We start from the raw sequence: 23,883 nt of genomic DNA, 5'->3' as shown, positions 1-23,883 counted from the left end.
AGCAGGGTGTTTCCAATTTCAGAGCGGCACACAGTGTCTAGAGGTAGCGCCTCCAGGCTCCACATCAATCAGCAAGAATGCATGAAACATGCAACACGTGTCTAGGGCTCTACCGGGCACTCCACAAGGGGAAAAAAAAAAAATCATGAGAAATAAATCCCACTTGCACAAAACTTCCACCGAAATGAAGGACACAAAAACCAAGGAAGACAATTCCCGAATGAGACTGCAGGACACAACCCAGCAGATCCTATCAGCATTTCAACCAGTGAAATTGTGCAGTAACGGTAGACAACAGTTCCAGTGTAATTAGACAATTAGATCAATGGTTTCTCATTCCATGGGCAAAATTAATGTTTAATCAGGAGAATGTCATGTGTTCAGTATCTTCTAATTATCAAAAATCTCATTAGTCCTTATTGGAAAATGCTGTGCAGAAAGAAATTTGTTTTTTCTAACTTACTTCCACATAAGCTTAAAGCGTCTATATCTGAAAGAAACATGCCCCCCAAAATCCCAAAAGAGGTTTTGACCAGTGGGCTTTTTTGGGTTTCCATGTTCATAATTTAAGCATTGGCCCTCTGGCATTACCAGCAATTCCCAGAAAAAGGCAAAAATCTTTGTGATAAAGATCACTTTTCTCATTGTGTAATAATAACCTCTGTTGATAACTGACTTCTTGCTGTCCCCATTACTTGCGTTGTTTTAAGTGGAAAGCAAGGAAAATACGCAACTTTGCACAGTGGGATAAGCCATGCTATTTTTTTTACTTCTCCCTTCTCTGTCCTTTTCTCGGGACTCTCAGGAAAGAAGGACTAATTTTCTTTGCAATCACAAGAGGAAGGGCTTACATTTTCTCGTTTTGTAGGCTAATCTTGAAAAAGAAACTATTGTTTACCATTTCTAACCCTGAAAAAGAAACTGCTTCTAAAGGCCCTCGCTGCCTCTCTCCTCTCCCATCTTCTCCTGCCATTTTCCCTAAACGTGATGGTGTCACGTACTTCTGATATGAGAAGAAAGAGTTTCGTAACAACCTACATCCCCATGGGGTGACGTAGGTGGATGACATTTACCAGTTTGCCTGGGACGGTCCTGCTCTGTGTCACCCTGGCATAATTACTAATAGCTTCCCTTTCACTCTCCAGGTTGTCCTCAGTTGAATGGTGGATTATATGGTTTCCCTTTACTATATAAGCTATTAAAGAAATAACATCATTACTGTCCAAGAAAAGCATATATCTAAATGTACAGATCATGAATAAAAATTTTCATACCTACTCCGATAAATAATTTCCTTCAAGTTAATTTATTTGGCTGACTGTATTTCTCCCATACGTGCTTTATTCCTAATTTGAGGTAAAGACACATGTGGTGGCTTCTCTTGGGGGCCAGACTCCCAGCAAACTCCCTCCATACTCAGAAAATTGTGCATATGTAAAAATCTAGAGCAAGGCAAACGAAGTCCAAAAAATAGGCAGCAGGACTTCGCTCATTTAAGGATTACGCCGTGGAGTTCTCGTTCTTCTCACAGACAGTAAATCAGATTCCACATCGCAATAATCGCAGGCCCGAAAGGGAGGTAATTTTGTCTGTCTTCCTGCCTCTAGGAAGGATTGTACTTACATAACTTTGGAAAAATGGCTGTCGTGACTCCTCCTCTGGATGCCAAGCAAGGCAATAAAAGTTCTTCCCAAAGAAAACGGAATCACTTTAGAATCTTACAAAATAAAGTTCTGATCGTGCTAAAGAACCTGGTGATCTAGGAATGAGGGCCCTGTCCCGGTGCTTCACTTGGCTTTAAGCCAGACTTATTGTTAAGGTTTGCCTCATCATCCTTGGTTCATGGAGCCATTTCTTGAGCATACTCTGAGGCTGCAGAAGCCAGAGCAACAAGCAGATGAAAACAGGAAGAGACAAGAGAAGAAAAATCCGTGTTCTCTGAAACCCTTCCCTCGTGATTCTGTCCTTTGGTGTGAACCCAAGTTGAATTATGACCGAAGTTGTCCACACTTTTTTCTCTTCACATTGAACCTTGCTTATTATAAATAAGCAATTTATGAGGTACAACATGTCTAGGCTCCCTTGCAGTAAGACATCACTCAAATGTAGGATCATAAAAGTGTAAGGGATCCGTGTGGTGTAATGTGCCGTAGGCTGGAACCTCTTTAGAACACAAATTCCTCTGGAATTTCTTCAAAAAGCTCACATGATTAATTTTTCTTTCCAGAAATTAAGAAGAAATAACCCATATTAAGCAATGAGTATTGCCACAAAGGTAGCAATCAGAAGTAACCAAGGCCAGTTAGAGCATAATGGAGGAGCAAAGTGGTTTTTAGTACTGTACTTGACAAGAAATTATACTTCAAAACCATTCAAAAACAGAATCAAAAACATCTATGGCTTTTATCCTACGGTTTGTTGTCCATCGCTCATTGCAAAATTCTTTCGTTGTTCAGTGTTAAAATGCACATATAACTTACGGCTAATCACAAATGGGTGGTTGTATTTCTAAAGTAATGGTTTTTCTGCAGCTTTTTCCGTGTCATCAGTGAGCAAGGGCTGTAGTTGGCACTGTCTCTCCTCCTAACACGAGAGTCACTTGGAAAGGTGGAGGTAGTGTAAAAATACGATCCAGCCAGTGCAGGACTTGAGACTCTAAATGGAAACTGATGGTGGGGGCCACATCACACAAGGTGGATATGCAACATCCAGAGCTTGGAAACCTGTTGCAAGTGCTTCTGCTTGAGCCTTTCAGGCTCCAGTCTCCCTTGCCAATGTGACTAAACATCTGATACAGTCAAGCTGGAAATGTCAGTAGGTTTAAGAAAGGTTCTGATGCATCATGGGTGCCATAGCCGTAGGCAGCTCTTAAGCAATCATGAAAGGCCACCTTGCCTTCCGAGAGAACCCGCACATCTGAACGCTGCTAGACCAAGCCCTGGCCTCATTCGCTTGGACATTGCTGTTGCCCAATGGCTTTAATGTTCTTAACAAACGTTCTCTGGTGCACTATCTTATTTTAGTGAAATATTAAAAGAAGATGATACATAAATGTTAAGACACTTTTGTCAGTGACTTTAGCATTAGAATCATAAAAGGCTAGAAAAAAATTTAATAACATTATCATTTAAAATGTCCTTGACGATGCTGTGAAGGTTAATTTCCTGTACCTTTTTCCCATGGGAAAGTCATTATTGCTGGTCTTCGTATAATTTATGTTATGGTTTAATCTGTGGGAAAAAATTGCCTTTCAGCTAGAGTTCTAGTATAGCACATTATGCGTCACTTTGCAGTTGTAATATATTGATCAAGGAGATCAGTCATTCCAGTGAAGCTGTGTCTGCCATTTTTAATATGTGTATTTTAATTGGGAAATCTAATTTCAAAAATAGTACTTTTGGGTAGCTTTGTAAACAATTATGGTAATATTTATATTTCTAACAGGCCCCTTTTAATAAAGAAAGTTACCATGACATGAGCTAAGAAATAAAGATCGTGAAATAAATAGGTTGGGAACACATGTTTCCCATGTATTTTAGAAATAAGATCCAATCTGATGGCTTATAAATTTATTTCATTCAATAGTTTAAAACTTAATGCTCCTGGAATCAGACAGAGGATAGGGGGGTGGGGGGCCAGGGGAGGATGTGAGAAGTAAACTCTAAAATCAGTCCTTGACTGAAAGTTCTTTAGTATGTCAGAGCATTTTGTTGGTAGCACAAGTTGACAATGCAACCCAAAGTACTTTCATGAATAAATACGAGACTATCAGGACTGCAGTAAACCGAATGTAATTGCTGGATGGCAAGTAGGTCCTAGTGAGATTATGATAATATAAAATGTCAGTTTTACAACTAATGGAAGTGTTTAGAAGGTAGCAGCCTTCTATCCCTGATACAGCTCTATCTTTCTGATGAAAGGATAGTTCTCCATTTATAATCCTATGCAGTCACACTATACATGGTGGATTTTTAGGAAATAACAGTTCTGGAGAACTAATTTGCCTTTACAGCAAAAACACAGATTACCTGGCAGGGATGATCATTCTGCCCTCAAGGAGAGAGGGTGCAGGGTGCTGTGCAGAGTATGGTCGGAAACACCTGTCAACCCCAGAAGGCCAGTGACACTCTGCCTTGTTGTCACCCTCAAAAAGCTTCTATTTCATTTTTGTTGTTGAAGAGTGGAGAACTCTTTATATGAAACAAAGCTCAATAAGAAAGCAATCAGAATGTGGTCTTATTTTAACTTTTATTAATGTAATAATAAAATACAGATTTTATAGTGCCTCATATATCTATTACAGTCTGTACACAGTATTTTATGTTCATGTCCACAAATTTTTATGTTATATGTAGCAGAAATTACATCAAAACCCTAATGAAGGATCTGTATTGCTAACGGAAACTGATGTAACTCAACTACTTCTAGATCACTTCAACTGTCCAAATAATTGGAAGTATCAAAGTATTTGGACTGATGGACATAAGTCAACTTTTAATTGAATTTTCCACTTTTCATCTCAGTACTTGATGACACGATTTCTTAACCTGGTTTTAAAAAGACCTCTATTTATTTTGTGCGTATCTCAGGTTCTGGATTGACTTTACTTCTCAATAAGCATTTTTATAATGAGAATCAAAGCTTAATTTTTGAAAAGGAGGATCTTTTTTTCTCATTCTGATCTAAAAGAATTCAGATTTTTCTATTTTGCGTGCATATAAAAGAAATATATTTACAGACCTATTCCTATACATAAAACAGGGTGTGTCCTGTCCACTAACATCCATGGATTTTAGAGAAACAAAATCATTAAATTGGAGCACCAAAGGTTGGGGGTGAGTTATAAGAGCAACAACAAAAAAAGTTAAAGATGAATTTTAAAATGCCGTAAATGAATTTCAATTTTAATTCCCCATTTTCCCATCCAGAACAAGTGCCACCAAGGACCAGTTTTCGAATGGATTCCTCTGGCAAGTATTCTGCAGTACCCACAGTCCTGTGAATGAAACGTCTTCCATCCTGTGTAACAAATCATTCTTCTGAGTAGTATCAGCTTATTAGTATATAATCACTGTGCTAATTTGATTCACCCACATACGCACATATTTAAGGTAGAGAGCAAGTCCCATCAAAGTGGGTCTACTTGGCTGCCAAGGAAACAAAAGAGAAGGGAAGAGAGTCATACTCATTAATTACTTTATAAAATGCTTTAGTAAAAGACTAGACTAAAAAAACCAGGGGCCAATAAAAGCCACCAGACTGATTAGGTCCATGATGCCTGATATAGTAGCTTCTGGCCACATTAAGCTAGTGGGCAATGGAAATGTGGCTACTCTGAACTTAGATATGCTTAAAATGTATGTAAAATACTTATTGGATTTCCAAGACTTCTTACAAAAAAGAAATAGAAATGTATAATATCTCACTTTTTTATATTGATGAATGCGTAAATAATATTTTGGATATACCAGCTTGAAACCCATTATTAAAGTTGATTGTACCTGTTTCTTTTTGCTTTTTAAAATGGGCTGCTGGAAAATTTTAAATTACTTATGTAGCTTCCATTTTATTTATACTGGACCATGCTGGACTAGATAAGTAGAAATAAGCTAGAGTATCTCAAGAGATTTGCAATTTAGATGTTTCCAAAGAACTTACTGGAAATTTTGCTAATGTGGGATGAAATGATTTTTACATCAACTAAATATCTATGTCAGTTTAATTGTTTTAAACCATGCCACTTACAAAATGCAACATTTCAATGGTATTTTAAGTTAGAATAGAATATCATAGTTCAAAAGCTTTCAGTAAGAATCAATTTATTTACTTAAAAGGAAAAACATTTTTTTTGACCTAACGGTTCTGCAAATACTTACCAATTTTGGTTTAGGCTGAAATATTTAATGTTATTACGGAAATGAAGGAGGAAAAGGAAAATTCAGATTTTTTTTTTTTTTACTTTTAGAAAGTGCTTTGAACAGCTACTTAGACCACTGGACTGAAAGCCAGAACACTGAAACAATTGCAGAAAAGCATGTTTCATAATAATAGTACTATTTCGGGTCTGCGGGCTCACAGCACACATCTCTAGAGTGTTTCCATGATGACAGCTCATTATCCATCTCAGCATGTTCTAACACCCCTTGGAGAATATATGTGCTTGAGATCATTTCATTCTGTAAGTTTCCATGTCATTTTTTTTTGGATATGTAGAAAATATGGAAGATATTGCTTCGCATTTGTCCTCAAGTAAAGTATAAAGTATTTGTTTAGCTTGGCCCGAAAATTTTTAAATTATGATTATTCTTATACACTGACTGTAAAATCCTTGTAATTTTAAAAGATTATCTTAAGCCCAGAAGGAAAATGAGACCTAGTAATTACAGTTGCAAAATGAAAGTAGGATTTAATTTGAGATTCTAAATCTCTATTTGTTGGCCACAGCAAGCACATTTCTTGAAAATCTCAGCTTCTGAATATACTTTATTTAAAAACAAAAAAAGCAAGAGAAGAACCACCTAATAGCATAGATTACCTTGATATATCTGCACAATACTTTTGCATTTCAAAAAATATGCATTAATTAAAAGAGAAAAGTTATAATAATGGTTTGCTTATATTATACCACTGTGTAGTCCAGATCTTCAGGAAAAGAACCAATCCAAATATTTGATTAAATATTTAATCAAGTATCAAATATTGATACTTGTATCAAAATCACAAGTATCAAAATATTCTGGAAAGTCATGACTACCTCAAAAATAAATGGATCTCCCATACTTCTCACATTTATAAAAGGTCCTTTATCAAATTGTGTCATGATTTTTGACTCAGATATTATTTATCATAATTATAAGGTATTTATTACCTTTAGCTGCCTATGATACTTAAGTACAGAGGCAAAACTGCTAGTAGGAAGTCCTAAACAATGTAATTATGAAGAGAAGTGATAACTCCACCATAGAATAATGCTGTGGTTTATCAGGTGTACTAGATTGGTGAGTATCTTAATTAAATTCAAGAAACATTTATTTAGCAACTCCTCCAGGCTGTGCATAGTGGAATACTACAGGTGATAAGGATAATTATGCCATCATCGAGGAAGAATGATGATGAGAAACAATACATCCGTAGCCGGGACCTTTGAATGGATAACTTCACCCCAAGCCACGAGAGCCAGGGTGTGGAGTATCACAGAAACCAAGAGTAGAAATCACTTCCAGGAGAACTTTCCTTGCTTAGAAACAGAAGACATCAGGGGGTCAGAAAGGGTGTGTCAACAATGTCAAGTGAGGCACAGAAATCAATCAGAATGTGGAAAGGGAAAAATGGCTGTTTGATGTGGTAGTTAGGATGTCATCAATGACCTTAAAGGGAGCGCTTTCAGAAATGCTGACACAGCAGAAGCCAGACTGGCAGGAGTAAGTCACCGATGAGAGACTGGGGATGGGGAAGCGAAGGCCCCACTAGAGACTACTCATCCAAGACAGAAATGGGGAGCACGAGGGGGTATTTGGTATGGGAAAATCTGAGCTGATTTGAAGGCTGAGGGAGAAAACCACACAGAGTGGGAGTTGGCTTCTATATAGCTAAAATGTGTCTGGCCACATGCATATTACCAAAGGTATAAAGGAAAAACGTAAAGAGAAGGCATTCTTTTAAAGCAAACATGTATTAGCTACTTATCTGGTAATATCAGATTAAAGGGATAGAAACTATTTAATTCCTACCTACCTCATTCTGTATCTGGACTGCTTTGAAAGTTCAGAGACCAGGGACATATTTAATAACCACCTTTGATTCCTGATTCCTTCCTCAATCTCTTTCCTAGATCTCTTTACAAGGAAAAGCCAAATAACTAATGCTTTTTCCAGCAGGAAAAATTGAATGAATTTGTTCTCTGTGCCAAACTGATAATAAGCCCATTGTACTTACATTTTAATTAAAACATGAAAGGGGATTCAAGTACCAAAATTTAATTGACATGTTTGCAGCATCCCATGTGCCAAATTAATCCATAAATGCCATTCTTTGCATTTGTGAAGCTTGAATCCATTCATGCAATTAATCAGTTGTGTTCAGTTACCCACCCTTTTCCCTAAAACTGTGCACAGAGTCATGCCTTTCCAAATCTAGACCAAGGATACATACAGCATGTGAAGCTTCTGGAGTCTTAGTGCAAAATAAGAAGCAGCTTTTGAAATTCTGCTTTTCTCTCTTATGAGGGAGGTTGTCCTTATACCTGGATGTGGCCACCATTTGCTACTTTTAGTACTACTAGTTTTTTCAATATTAGTGGGAGCCCAGGATAAATCAGGACTTACAAATTCTATTCTGGTAGTCTGCCACAGTGCTCATGGAAAGTCCCATCTGGGACAGATGTCTTTAGATGATTTATTTCATAATGCCTGAGGATCCTGGGACCCAACTTCTAAGGAAGAAGCAACAGTAGCCAGGAATGGCCATTGAACACACAAATCCAGAGTGTTCTGCCTCTCCTTAGTCCAAGCAATGCCTGAGAGTATCCCTGACAGTTCTGCAAAAAGGGCTGAGGAAAAGGAAGGTAAACAAAGAGCGTGGAAAAAGAATAAACAAGAAAGCAGAAAACAAACAAACAAAAAAAAGGATGTTGGTGGGGGCCCAGTTGAGTGACATCAAAAGTGACTCAGACCCCACTAGGTGTCCACCAGACTCCTTCATCAAACAACCTTCCAGGTGCATGGTTTGCAAACCAACAGGGGAGAGAGGTGGTGATGGTTAAATTCTGTCACAGTGGGGTGAAGAGTTGGCCCTTAGATTTCTTTGCCTTACGTTTGTGCATTAACAGGGGAAGAGACAAAACAGGATCTGGTAATTTTCAGTGTGTCATCAGACCAGGGCTCCTGGGTGGCTCAGTGGATTAAGTGTCTGACTTAGGCTCAGATCATGATCTCAGGGTCTTGGGATTGAGCCCCACAGGTCGGGCTCCCTGCTCAGTGGGGAATCCACCTGTCCCTCTGCCCCTCCCCCCCCGCTTGTGCTGTCTCTCTCTCAAATAAATAAACAAAATCTCTAAAAATAATAAAAATAAATGTGTCATCAAGCCAGAAGAGCAGCTAAAGGAGAGTATCAGAAACATCATAATCTTACAAGAAAGTTAACAAAGCAGGGGGGAAAAAAGAGTAATGTCTGTCAGCTTTGTGCATATAATTTTAGTTATTTTTTAAAACCCAGACTCAGAAGGATGGGGAGGGCAGAGGAAGAAACCAAAGAAAAATTATCCTTCTAAAAGCTCTTATTCCCTCCCCAAAAAAGTACTACTGCCTTATCATTTAAACTTTTTTTTCCAGTTGACTGTGTCTCTAAAGTTTCCATGCCCTGAAGCCTCTGAGTCTATGTTCAAAATTAACAAAGAAATTTTTAAAAATAATGTGTGCTGGCATCCTTCTCCAGTAGGTCCCTCTGCCTCTCTCGACTTGTTCATGTACCATGTAGCTAGCCATCTCTGCCTGGAAGAATGGAGGGTGAAGATGACATGGTTGGCACATCACCCTACATTTGAAATCAGAGTGGCCAGAGCATCGTCAGGAGATTGTAGTGTCACCAGATTGCACACGAAGAAGAAGAGGAGGATAAATGCCCCACTCACAGCTGTTCTTCAAAGTTAAATAAAATTAACCAGCTAAAATCTATATTCTTTCTACTAAAAACAAGTCCTGAGTCATTCATTAAGGAAACGCTTTCCAATTCCTCTGGGAATGACAGCATTCTCTGACACAAGACAACCCCCTTGTACTTTGGTACATCTCAAAATTCTGTTACTGGGATTCTCATAATTTCAGCATTCTCTTGGGGGAGCATTTTATTTAGCAAATAAAATGGATTGCAAAGTAAACTCCTTTTAGAGTTCCCCATGTAATATGGATTGCTGATGAAGCCATTGGAAGAACAGTTTCCCACCTACCTTACTCACCAGTGATGCAAAAATGAGAATATTTATAGGAGTAGATGGAAAGTTCTGGTTATACATATGCTAGTGCTGTCATTTTAAGTGTCAAGAATATATTATCTCTTTGTATTTTTTATGGTCTCTATGTATTTTCTATAGGGCCTAGAGGCCTCTAAGCTTAAAGTAACCTAGAGAAGAGATTGCTGTGAGCAGTAGAATCATAAACAACTTCTAAAGATTTGTAAGTGGTTGGGTATTATCTGTCATCCTCCCGTCTCCCCTCACCTTTCTGCCTCCCCCGTGAGGAGTACCTGTGCTTGCTGTGATTTTATAGGGCTATTGCATCTGCCTGGAGTCCCAAGGCCCCAAAGGAGCACACAACCCCAATGTGTGATTTCATACATGATGTTGTAGACCCCAGGAATAAACTGAGTTCAAAAGCCAATTGTGACTCATAGAGTATAGGGCAAAGTTTTCATCTTCCTTTTACCACCCAGCTGAATTCTCAGTTCAATTCTTTCAAATATGAACGATAATACAATTTATAAAGGATGACTAACACATGTGGAAATCCAGTTGGTTAGTCTTCTCTGAATTTTATATTAGTCGTTGGATGGAAAGGTCTTTGGTTTTATGTGCATCTGCTCATGAAAGGACATGAACGGTTATGGATTCTTGCACAATATATACATATATGCAAATGTACTTGTGTGCTTGACTCAGTTTTGTTTTGTCTTTTGAGAACAGCAACACATAATCAGCTTATGCCTACATTTCAGAAATGAATGAGTTGCCTTTTGTATATCACTGGGAATGCACAGCCCATATTGGAGGGCACCATGGTAAACCCAGTGTCATTGTGCCTGGTTTACTGGATCACTTCAGCAGCCCAACTTACTGTAGAGCCTGAGAAAGACTTGCCTGGCCAATATTCCACTGAGGCTCTCTCCAACTATGACTAGTACCATATATCCAAATGGCTCAGACACATCTTCCTGTCCCAAGAGGATCATTCTCTGAAATCCCATCCCAATTTCCAAAACCATCCTGTGTAAGCAATTTAATATTGCTTCTATAAATTCTAATACCTCCTTTAAACCACGAAGGCCTAGGATCACTAAATGCTTCTTAAGCAAAGGATGGCATCAATAAGTATTTCCCAAAGTTGCTAACATCCAATGGTATCCCAACAATGACCACGAAAGTATGCACAACTCAGTCAAGATGGAGACTTTACCCCCATGAGAAGGATTCAAAGGTCCAGGGGTAATGCGTAAGCATAAATCACGTTCTCCTTCAAAAGTCAAAAGAGGTCTTACACTTTTCATGTATTTATCCTAGGATTGAAAACATTGACATCCAGGAGTCTCCCAGCTTATTTTTAACTACATTTCTGTTCTTTCAGCTAACTGCAGAGAAGTATCCCTCTTCTAGTTTATCTTGAATACACTAGTAAAACCAGTAGTGTCTTCCACATTGTAAAATGTCTGGGGAGATAAGAGTTCGCTTACACCAGGCAAATTTCTACCCCTGAGTTATGAAAAACCTAAAGGAGTTTGTCTGAAAATAAAAACTTCACTCAAACTCCCAATACAGAAAAGTTTCAATTCTATTTTTTTTCTAATTTTTACAATTCTAAAAAAGACAATTAGGCATAAATTTGTATCTCCCCCCACCCCCGCCTGACACACACGAAATGGGATGCATCAAGACATAAAGAGATATTTGTAAGTTATTAGGCAGTACTCTACCAGGTAGTTCCAGGATGTCATCTCTTCTCTCATACTTTTGAAACAATCATTCTAGTCAGAGTAAACATCCTCAAAGTGACAGCCAGTCTTCTTGAGAGCAATCGGAATGCTCTCAGGAAGATAAAGAATTATAGAGGCATCGTCTTTTTGTTTTTTGTTTTTTGGTTTTTTTGAGTCAGGAAATTTGTATGTTCTTTCTGCCTATGGTGATACCCTAGTAATGCCCTTGTTTGATCACTGTTAATCCAGAGACTATCTAATTTTGGAACTTTTTTGTTACCACATTTTTTTTATCCTCTCTGCTCTCCACCAACTCTAACAGCACTCTCATTAATCACATCCACAAAATTAATTTATCATTGGTGTGTTCGGTTTCTCAGGGAGCGGGGAAGAGACAGGATTCATTACTCAATAGGATCTCCTTTATACCAGGTCCAGATTATAAGGAGCTGGATGTTCACCTTCGCAGGATGGAGTCTGGATTTGGCTTCAGAATCCTCGGGGGAGATGAGCCTGGGCAGCCTGTAAGTTGAAACCACTTTATTTCCACACTGTGGGCTATATACTCTGTGTGTGCATCAGGAGAAATATCATTCGCTATGAATCTAAAAGAAAATCTTTGAAGGCTCAAAAAACAAAAAGTTTGAGGTTTGTGTTCTTACTGTTTAAGTTCTCAAAACATGTCGGTGTTTCCATGCCTATATATCATCATAAATTAATGTACATACATTAAGAGGGGACACTACTCGTTCTCAGAATGGATTGAATTCCTCTTGAATAGTTCAGTTACTTAACTGTATTGCACCCCTGGTCACTCTGGACAGTGATTCAAGGTAAACACATGGTATGACAGAAGATACACGTGAAGGGGTGACTTGGACCAGCAGAATTATGTACGTTTGCAATCAAAAGTACAAGGGAGAGAAAACACAGGGATAAACAGAAGTAAAATCAAGCTCAATGCTGCAGAATCTCAGCCAGATTCAAATTAAGGGATTACCATCAGAAGATGTTCACAAAGCGAACTTCAGTTGGCACGATATTGAGAATTTGAGAAAGGCTCTGGAAAAATTAAACCTGCACGCGCGTGCACACACACACCCCTCATTATACACCAGAGTCAAAGCGCAAAATAATATACAGAAAAGTCAACAAAGCTAGATTTATGCACATGTATCAAAATACCAGCCATAAAATACTCATTGTAAAAGATGTGTCTTAAATGGTACCCAATATGACTAAGTCAGGTCCATGGAAGGTTTGAATAAATGACACCCCATTCCAGCTCATGCAAGAGATTTAAGCTGTAAGCTTGTTTCCTCATCTGTAAGATGAAAAACACAATAGTCCTCTCTCACAGAGAGAGAGCTTTAAGAATTAAAGATAGCATAGGCAAACCCCTTGGTATTGTGCCTGGATCCTATCAGGTGTTGAGTGCATGTTTATCATCATCATTTGTCTTGTTGGTCAGTTGTTCCAGAAAATAAAACCAGAACCGAAAGTGGGCAGAAATCTTCAGGAGAAAAAAGTTAATCTAACAAATGAAAGGAATCTGTAAAAATGAAAACTGTCCCAAAGTGAGGTCCATTGCCTTGGTAGACAGTGAGCTCCTTCCGCACAGAAGTATTCAAGCGGAGCTGACAAGAACCTGACAGGAACCCCAGAGAGGTTCCTCGGCCCTTCGAGCGGAGTTGGACCAGATGATTGATGAGAGCCCCTAACTAGGAAAAATGTTGAGGAGCTGAGCTTAGACTCCAAGGATGAGGGAACTCCAGGAAAAAAGACTTATTTCCTAATTTAGGGGGGTTAAAATTCAGCATCAGTCAACCACAAGATCACTAATTCCCCAGCTGCCAGAGATGTGAAAGTGCATTTACCATGGAGGTTGTCTGAATTTCCCAACTAGTGCTTTGGGAGGAAAGAGAGTGCTAAGGTAAAATATAGGGCACAAATAACTTGGGACTTATTTATCCAGAGACTAAATTAAGGATCTCATGTCACAGGCAGAAGGAACAAATCTCAGTTACATTTCGCTCCCTTTCACAGACTTGTCCCCCTCTATCGGCCACCTGATTCTGAGTTTACCGGGGATCCTCAGTCACCTGGTCAGGCGGCAGCCTTACTCCTCTCTGTAACTTGTCTAGAAAGAACCAGAAATAGTATCAGTTCCTTCACATATGTAAACATTTAACCTCTGGCTTCCACAGAGTATTTGTCTTAGTTTCCTTCAGGATCATTCTCTAACCTGTTCATATGTCTCCCTATTTAGTTTGAGCAGTGGGATTTAAAATTCCCCCTAAGCAGGGACTTCATCCTTCCCTTTTCATTCTCCGTCGGTGTCCCCATAAATGAATAGCGTGCCATCAGCCAAACTGGAGGTTAAGGTCACAGTCCTCCAGACTGCCAAGTCTGCCCCCATTCCTGACAACGGCTACAATGATTTTGCAAAGTTGCAAAGTCTGAGGGAAGAATCTGCCTCACTTCAGACACTAGCTGCAAATTTGGGGGTTCCATGGCCTCCTTCAGGTTTGATAATTCACTAGAACAACTCCTAGAACTCAGGAAAGTGCCGTACTTATGATTACATTTTACACTAAAAGGGTACAAATCAGGACCAACCAAAAAAATAAAAATAAAAATAAAAGGCCCATAGGACAAAGTTTGGAAGGGTTCTGCGTGCAAAGCTCCCATCATTCTCAGGGACAAGTTATCCCTCCTCGCATCGATGCCAGCCAGGGATGCTCACCCAAGTATTGGTGTCCAGAGTTTTTCTTGGGGGCTTATGTGAGTACGAGTGATTGAGTCACTGAGGTGGTTGAGCTCAATCTCCAGCCCCTCTCCTTCCCAGAGGTCAGGCTGATGTCATAAGGTTCAAAGGCACAACCCTCTAATCATGTGGCTGGTCTTTCTTGTCTGGTCAGCGCCTGTGCCGACCCCACCCCCAAGACTGGGTGTGGCTGCTCCACCCTGAGTTATCTCCTTCAGCATAAACTACTGGTACCCACCGTGAGTCTCCTCATTAGCATAAACTCTCAGGTGCAGTACAAGGGTCTCACAATGACCAAAGATACTCCTGTTTCAATGGTCTAAAGGTTACATTTCAGGAAAAGCCAGACCTCTCTTTGGACTCAGGCTAAATTCTTTATTGTACACCTATATGTTTAAAAGACACTAAGCGAAGGAAGTAATGGCACTTTAAGGTGATTTTTATCGCATTCTGGGGGATACTGAGACTTTTGTAGGGCATTTAAGGGTAAATTCATTACAATCCATTATATTCGTACTAACATAATGCTTCAAACTTACCAACCTAAGGGAGCTCCACCAGAAAGACGAGGTTCTTATTTGTTCCAGAATGCACTGACTGACATACATTTTCCCTCCTACCAATCCGTGAGCTCCTTGAAGGCAAGGACCATGTTTTGATGGTGTTTGTATCTTCCAAGCCCAGCACAGAGCCCGACGTAATAGATATTTGCTAAACGGAACTGAAGAAAGAGTCCTCTTCACCAAGCCAAACTGTCACCTGAACCTCTCAGGAAAAAAAAAAAAAAAGTAATCTGGAGTTTACATTTTCTGAGGCCCCTCGATGCTTTTACAGGCTCTGTAGAATTTAAATGGTGTCATCCTAGAGTCAGGGATGGTGTCCTAGGAACCCTACAACATGCTTTGCTCAATCCAGTGTTTTAAAATTGTGGAATGCCAACTAATTTCACATGTTTAAAATTCAGATTTCCATATATATTCTCTTGAAAAATAGATCTAGCAACATTGGGCTTATTATCTTCCTCACTGACAACAACCAACCGGAGCTAAGGGGTGGTCCCTTTTAAACTAAACATGGCCACAGTTCCCAAGACACCCGCGTGTCTGTGTTATTCCTTTAGTCCACTGTCCTTGACACTCCCATCCCAGAGGACTGGACGAAAGATGAACACTTTGCACCAAAGGAATCTTCAGCCAGGGCCAGCTCATGCTTTTACAAGCCCTAAGCATATTATCAGGTTCCTTCCCTTATATGATAAGGACAAACAAGAGATTAAACTATGAAATAAATGTAAAAGAAATAAAGTTCCAATTCTTCCCATGGTGCTTACTTCAGTACAGTCTTTGAAATATGAAATTCTTACGTTGCTGGAACCCCTCTCCCCCATAGGCTCACGCTTTGTCGCTTTGGAGGTAAACTAGAACCACATTCAGGAAATACTGTCTTCACCAGTTTCTCCCTCCTCCCCCAGGGGTAGGAGGGACTGCATGACTGTTCACAGGGAAAGCACGGTCTCAGCCAGCTCAAGAAGGGAGGGGTCTGGCTGATACTTGCCTGGCACTGAAGCAGTAAAATTGTTGCCCAGACGGAACACATATTACTCAAAATGAAGCTCCGGTGTGTGAATGCGGCCTCTGGACAGTTTTGCGCCTGGTCAGTGCACACACTCCCAGGTTCCCAACCCTTCTGAACATTGACTTTGACTCCGGAGTCCTTTCTCCCTTGCAGTGGGCAGGCATCCGGTATCTATGATAAGCCTCCTCAGATTACGTGGATTGTTGGTTATCCCCGTTGTGTTTATTTAGATTTATTCTGGTTTATTCTTTCATTTGAATGATTTAAGACACACGCGGGCTGCAAGTTACAATTTTGACCCTTAGGCCATTTAAGTAGAAGGCTAGATCTTCCTAAAGCAAGCAAAGGCAGAGAGTAATGCCTTGAAGACCAGAATGTTGCACCTCAGAAAGACCATGTTCAGAAAGAGTCTACTGTAAAGATTTCCCATAAGCCTTTCCTTCCTGCTTTCCTCCATTGTGAGCCCAGAGATAATATATAAACAAAATGTGCTGGCCTCATTTAATTGCTGATGTGCTACAAAGGGAGAGGCGCATGAGGTGACTTGGTCCCCAACCACAGGAGGCCTCATAAATTACATCAAACAGGTTTCTGCCTCCATATACACAAAATGGTACTGACATCTCAGGGTGCACATTAAACACGACAACATAGCTTTTGGCAAATAATGAACAGCAGGACTCCAACTCCAACAAAGTATATGGGCATTTTTCCTGCAAGAGGAAATACTTTCCACAGTTAAATAACAATAGAAATAGAAAGAAATGAAAAATTGCCAGAAAGGAACAAAAATGGGATATCCAACTGTGAGCCGAAAAGAGATGGGAAGGCATCAAGGTGGAAAGATTTAGAAAACGCTGCAATGGAGAAAAACTGTTCATAGAAAGAAGAGGTAATGATAGACAGACTCCTTGGCCAGGGAGTCTGTGCACACTTGCAGAGAAGTTTCGGAAGGCAGGAGCCTGAAATGGGCTTGCCACATTGTCAAGTTTGCAGCTCAGACCTACCGGGGTTGGATTTGCATTAGGTAGAGCAGGAAAGGATTAAAGGAGTTAAAAGGACTGCACGTATGATTTTGCTTTTGTCTGTTTCTTACTTGTTTTCGTTTTCCTTTCTTTGTGTTAGCTTTTCCCCCTGGCTGACAAGAGTACCAGCCGCTTGAATGCGAATTGCTATTATTTCATATCAAATACTCCGTTTTGTTCCATGCCCTCCCAGCCTGTAAGATAGAGTTGTGGAGTTGTGATTCTTTTGTTTTTTAGAGAAGGCAGTTGAAAAGCTAAGGCCGTGGATCGGTTGTTCATGGGGCCAGGGGGCAGTCTTTTTAGAGCTATTTTGCCACAAAGTTCTTCCTTCAGGGCCAAAGCAGTAAGGACAAGATACGGAACTCCTCCAAGAGCAGTGAGAAAACTGATGAGTGGGTCTACACAGGCTGAAGGATCCAGTGAGGCTAGAAGGAGGGGTGTGTGGAGTGAGGACAGGGTTCCCACCACATCAGCCACGTGACTGACACCCACCCACCACCCCGCCTTGCTCCCTTTTCTCCGTGGTGCATGCCTGCTAGCATACAACAGAACTTATTACACTTATTATTGTCTGACCACTAGATTAGGAGTTCTATAAGGGCAGGGGTCTGTCTTTATTGTTCACAGATGAATTCCTAACACCCAAAAGTGCCTGTGGGTTCAATTAATATTTGCTAAATAAATTAATTAATTAGTACTCGTATCCCAGCAATGCGGCAGAAAAGCAGATATTTTACTAGGATTTTCCTTTTAACGGGTGATACTAGTTTAGGTGATACTAAAACTGGTATCACCTAGTAACAAAGAAGATAACTTCAAGGGCATCTGTATATCTTTGCTGTCTGCTTACAGCAAGGGAGGAATGGGAATTTTCCAATGTGAAATTTGGGGCCGGGGGTGGGGGGTTGGTGGGGTGTTTTTTTTTTCCCCCTAAGTGAAATTTTGTTTTTACTATTTTTGTAGAGGGCCTAATTGGAGCCATGGCTTTCTCAGATGTGACCTATATTTTGGTTCACTTTTCTCAGTGAGAGTCAGAACTATAGCTTCAAGTTGATAATTAACCAGCCAAGAAGCTCACGCGCCATTTTCTTCTCTGTAACTAGCTGTAAACTCTCTCACTAAAGCACATAGGAAATCTAAAGGTTGAAGCATTTGGGGGGACTAACCCAGCTAAATACAGCTTTTCATGGGGCCGTGGAGAAACATAAACATTCATTTTAACTGGCTTTCTCACAAAGCACTTAGCAAATCTTTGAAGGGCTCCTTAGCGGGTTCAGTCTTTTGAAGAATAGACTGGAACATCTTTAGAAAGAAACTCTTAAATTCAGGTTGACATGACAGTAAGAGAAAGGGAGAATGTCAGAAGCAAGCATGCCCAGCTGCTGGCCTGTAGGAAATGGGTGAGGAATGTTGCAGGGAAAGAACCTCACCGTACCCTGAGATTTTCCTTGTGATGGCAATAATGAATCCCTCCTCAGAGCACCAATATTCAGTGTGGAAGCAAATCTATCCCCAGCCCAGCCCCAGGAATAGGGAAAAAGTAGCTGTAGTCATAGAGAATTGTCATTCCTATGGAGAAAGACAGCTGTTCAGTGGACCAAGGCTAGGAAGTCTTCAGGAAAAGAGAATACTCTTCAGCCTCTGATTTTGCGTATACCCAAGACGTCCTAGGCATTCACGTCAGGTTGCCCTGTTGACAGACCACACCAAGCAGTGTGACCACGTAAGAATCAGTCTGTTGTCACGCCTGAGATACACAAGCCTGCCATCACGATGGGGCAGCTCTGCAGAAAAGCTGGGATCCACAGATCCAGGGTTTGAAAGAAATCATTGTGCCTGAAAGAAATCCATCTGTGAGCAAGGGATCCTTTTATAAAGACTTAGAACTTAGACAATAGCTTCTGTAATATGATCAGGCTAAGGGGTGACAACTGCCTTCGGATGCTGTATGGCTAAGCCATTTGTCAAAAGAAATAGGATATCCATTGTCCATGTGTTGGAAAAATCATAGGTTAAACGGTGAAACTAAAATATTTAGTGCTATTGTTTTTTCTCCGAGAAGGAAAAAAAAAAAAAGTCCTCGTTAATGGACACTAACCTGAGTGTTTCTAGTGGGAAGTGGGAAATCTTATATTATGTCTTTCGTGACAGTCCCTGGCTCAGGGTAATTCCCATGCAGACATTTCCCAGATATGTTCCTCCTCATTTCTTGGTGTGAGAGTCACCTAAACAGCAGAAGCATTTCAGGGGACAGGCAAAACTGGGAATGTCCTTTACACAGAGGACAGTGCTCCAAGGAACTATTCAAAGGAATAGAGCAAAAATCGGGAGGAGGTCTGACTGAAACTTTTTTTAAGTCACCTGGCCAGAAAAGCCAACTGTGAGTTTTACTTTGTTTTATTTTATTTTCTCCTTACCTCCAGCCTTGCAAAGCAAAGCAAAGCAAAAAAAAAAAAAATTGAACCGTTATCAGTTTCATAATATGCAGCAGCTAGTTTGCCCTGCCCTTTTTTGAGCACTCAGTATGTGCCATGAGCAAAGTTAAATCCTTTACATGCATTATTTCATTCAGTCCTCCCAAAAAGTCCATAAAGCAGCTCCCACTACTTTATTTCCTCATTTTGCCGATGAAGAAACTGAGGTTCTCAGAGGCTAAGACTTGCCCAAGGCCACACAAACAAGAAGTGGAGCCAGGATTCAATCCCCAATTCGTTACATGCACAGTGGCCAATAACATCAGAATACTTGGGGTTAGAATTTTCCTTAAGGGTGATAACTGGTGCACCAGGAAGCAAGTGTCCCCCAGACCTCGTGGCCATCAGCAGCGAGTTCAAAACATTTACTTCTTTGAAAGGAGTTAACAGCCTGGAAGAGTGGGAAAGGCCCCTCATTTTTCATTTTTCAAGTACATGCTCAGGTTTGGAGTCAGGGGCAGAATGTGGGAATAAAATCTTCCACCAAGTTGTACATACATATGAAGAAATTATATGTATATATGATATTATGGTCTATAATTATATTTATATATAAGGAAGTTATATATAAATATTATTATCCATGATTATATTTACATAAAGAAATTATATATGTGTGGGGGGAAAAAAGTTGAAATGTAAATATCCTTTCCTTCTCACGCTTCTTTAGATTTTGATTGGCGCTGTCATTGCCATGGGTTCAGCCGACAGAGACGGCCGCCTGCACCCAGGAGACGAGCTCGTCTATGTCGACGGGATTCCAGTGGCTGGCAAGACCCACCGCTATGTCATCGACCTGATGCACCATGCAGCCCGAAATGGGCAGGTCAACCTCACTGTGAGAAGGAAGATGCTCTGTGGAGGTGTGTGGCTCAAGCCAGCAGGGAGGCTTGGGGGTCAGGTGGTGAAATGCTTTTGTGGGACATGGTAAGGACACTTGAAACAAAATTTTAAGTCAATTTCTATATTAAACAAGGACAAAAGTCAGCCTAGATCTTCCACATGTAACCATGATTGTGAAAATGCAGATTTTCACCCCGCTATAATTCCAAGTAGTCTCTCAGCCCTACATTTTCAGGGCAGTCATTAAAAATTTCTAGCAGAGCCTGGGGCTAATTTAAGATGTGTATGCTCTTTGCTCTTTGGTGGATGCTGGTTATAAGAGGAACATTATGGTTGCGGAGAATATAGCTTTGGAAAATGTTCCTCATTGTGTTTACAAACCAAGAACCACAGCATTTCGATACCATCATAAGGCAACTAAGATGGAAAATTCGCCTCCATTGTGGAGCCTGATAAAAGGTGACAATAAAACCATTACAAAAATACAGCTGTACGTCACTCTGAGAAAACACAATTCATTTAACTCCAAACTTATGAAACCGGTAAATTAGAAGTAATTATGCCCTTTACAGCTATTCCCTAGCATCATAAAAGAATCCACCAAAGACTTCACTTTTAAAAAGTCTGTCTTCACAGTCATAATACGATTCCACCATCTCATTCCCCCCCAAAAGGTTTATATTTTTATGAATATGTCTGTTACAAAAATCAACTATTTTTCATAATCTAAGCACTCAGTAACGTTGGCAGTAGGGTCCCAAACTGCCTGCACTTTGCCCTGCGAATTACAGGAGGAAAGCACCAATGATGTTCTGTCACCTGCCGCCCTTGTGGCCACTGGCCTCTCTGCTCAGCCCCCTGGCTCTCCTCAGACAGATTAGGAGGGACCTCGGCGGCAGGAGCTCCCTCGTGTTACAGATAAGGAAACCAAGGCCCAGAGGTTGGCTAGCTTGCCCAGGAGTCTGCAGTGAGTCAGTGACAATGCAGAGGCTCTTGGCTTCAGCCAGTGCTTCTTGCTTTATCCCACCTTCGGGCCTCCTCCCAGGGAATTCAAAGACGTGAGACCAACCGTTAGCAAACGTCACTCCCTAACCTAAGTAGTCTTCCGTATGTGTTATTATTATAATGCATCTGAATCAAAAAAGAGGGGGGTGGGGGGTGCCACCGGCTAATCACAGGCTGTGAATGACTAGGGAAGATAAGGCTTATTAATCGAACTAAAAACTGTTTTCTATTCAAGTCTTCTAGAAACTAGACTTTGATCAAGGGCAATTATTTAAAAGGGCAAGTCAGAAGAATTGTCAGCCCTCACCAGGAGAGACTGCTATATATCTTGTGCCATTCATCTTCAGAAATTCATGGCATACCACTTGACCCAAAGAAGTAAAACACCTTGAATTATGCCTTATCCTTGGGCAAGATGCCAGGAGGAAGATAGTGTTTACTTGGTAACATTTAACTGTCTCTCTCCCTAAGAGTGATTTTTAATAAAAAGTTTGCTGTGCTATATGTTCTGTAACCCAAAGATAAATTAAAAAGATACCTGATTTACAAGGAAATATACTGCAAGGTGCAAAACCAATGCACCAACATAATTTCATGCTCCCTTTGCTACCAGCTGATTATTGCAAATTAAATTTTGTTTTAATCAACCCAAGCTATTGGAGTGTATGCCAAATGCTACAAAAATGTATTCTTGCAATTTGTGGATCATGTGACTTTCGTGAAGATGCTCTTTGCTGCAGTTCTTACCAACTTTACTCATTTAGGCTTTCAAGTGCATTTCAAGTGCATTTAATTTTTGAAAATGTTCAGCTGCAGACCGCTTGTTCACACTAGGAGAGTTTCCAAGTTAATTCAGCTCACTCTTCCTTGAAAGCTTCATCAGTATTGCAAATGATTAAGTTCAGGAAAGGATACTTTGGTAGTAAAGTAAATGCCTAGAAATAGGATGGAACAGATTTTTTAAAAGCATAGGAAGGCAGCCTTTCTTCATAGCTGCTGTTCCTCCAGCAGCGAGAAAGGACAGCCACAAATGGATGTGACAGTGAATATGCCTTTTCAAGGGCTGTTACCATTATTATTGTGCTTTCCCAAGCAAAGGCGGTGGGAGGTGCGAGCCTGGCTTACAGTGAGATGGTTCAAAGCTGAAGGAAGCAAGCGATCAGCTTGTGAGAGACAGAAGATGCGTGGGAAGAGGGACAGAGTTGCCGCCTTCTCGAACAAAGGAGCGGTATCAGGAGCTGGGAAGAAGGGGGTCAGAGAGGTTAAAGCCTTCAGCCTCATGCTTGCCTCGGCTTGTACAAATGTCCTGTCTCTCCTCAGAAGGCACCAGGCACTGGCTTCCAAGTTAACGCTCAAGAGAAAACTACTAAATCTATTAGGAGGGATACCGCCTGGTTAGTTACATTGGGCAAAAATTAAAGTAACGCAAAAGCCTTCTATAAATATTAAAATATTTTAAAGTGTACACACTAAAGACAGAAAGGCAAAGTTTTCAGTGAGGCAAGGACAAGGTAGATCCTCAAAAAGGAGAAACTGTAAAGTAAAGGAAGGAAACATCCAATAATGCATCCAATTTGATTTACCAGATAAGTACAGCACAGATCTTACACTTTAAACTAGTTGTTAGGCGCGCCTGGGTGGCTTAGTTAGTTAACCGGCTGCCTTCATGATCCTGGGGTCCTGGGATCGAGCTCCATGTCGGGCTCCCTGATCAGCGGGGAGTCTGCTTCTCCCTCTCCCTCTGCCTGTCTCCCCACTCTTGCTTTCTCTCTCTCACACTCACTCACTCTCTCTCAAATAAATAAATAAATAAATAATCTTTTAAAAAAATTAAAAAATCAACTAGTTTTGAGAGATGTCTTATCCATAACCACCAGCTCCAGTGTTTAGCTATTTTCCCCCCAAGGATGGTAGAAGAGTGGCTTTAATTATAACACTGAAGTATAAATATTTATATGTTTAGTAGCTCAGCTTTGAGACGTTCAACCTAATGACACATTATTTTTAATACACACTATTCGTCTGAGAGAAGGGTGTCTCTGAGGAATTTCCTAATGTGTCAATCTAGAATTGATGTGAAAGAACATTTTATGACTTAATCAAAACACGTTAGAGTCTGTCCTAAAGCTATTCATCAGTACTTTTCTCTCACATCTAAGGGAAAGTCTGACTCTTGGCTTAGTGCCAAGAAAGAGAGGTTTTCTTGTCAGCTGGCTGAAAAGTTTAGCCATTGTTTAGGGTGCCAGTGGATTCCCTGGTCCTGGTTACTACACTTTTCGTCAATTCTAAACATGTTCCCTTCTTCTTTGTCTGTGAGCATGTCACCCATTTAAATAAGTTGTCTGCTTTGAGGAGTCTAGACCAGGAATGCACACACTCAAATGCCTTGCAGGCAGGCCAGCCTCTGGCTTTGGTGGGGCCACAGCCTGTGGGCTGCCCCCTGCGCCATCAGGTCCCGTGAGGATGCACATTGCATGTGGACACTCCAGCCTGGGCCAGCATGCCCCATGGCCTA

At 40.5% G+C, this 23,883-nt stretch overlaps 1 protein-coding gene across 2 annotated transcripts in view; it reads left to right on the top strand.

The window, feature by feature from the left end:
• MAGI2 (membrane associated guanylate kinase, WW and PDZ domain containing 2) overlaps positions 1-23,883 on the top strand; it is a 1,300,621-nt gene that overhangs the window by 1,154,806 nt on the left and 121,932 nt on the right. The window contains exons 13-15 of one of the 2 annotated variants that reach the window (XM_088018615.1): positions 4,929-4,970; positions 12,112-12,203; positions 20,191-20,383. In XM_088018615.1, coding sequence (XP_087874741.1) covers positions 4,929-4,970; positions 12,112-12,203; positions 20,191-20,383 — 327 coding nt within the window. The remainder of the gene's footprint in view (positions 1-4,928; positions 4,971-12,111; positions 12,204-20,190; positions 20,384-23,883) is intronic. The other variant, XM_088018616.1, reaches the window with a different exon arrangement.

The sequence above is a fragment of the Eumetopias jubatus genome, unplaced genomic scaffold (genome assembly GCF_037043125.1).
Source record: "Eumetopias jubatus isolate StellerSeaLion01/CBP00866 unplaced genomic scaffold, mEumJub1_p1.0 scaffold_14, whole genome shotgun sequence".
Lineage (NCBI taxonomy): Eukaryota > Metazoa > Chordata > Mammalia > Carnivora > Otariidae > Eumetopias > Eumetopias jubatus.
The sequence above is the reverse complement of the archived record's forward strand: the minus strand, read 5'-3'. Positions and strand labels throughout refer to the sequence as shown.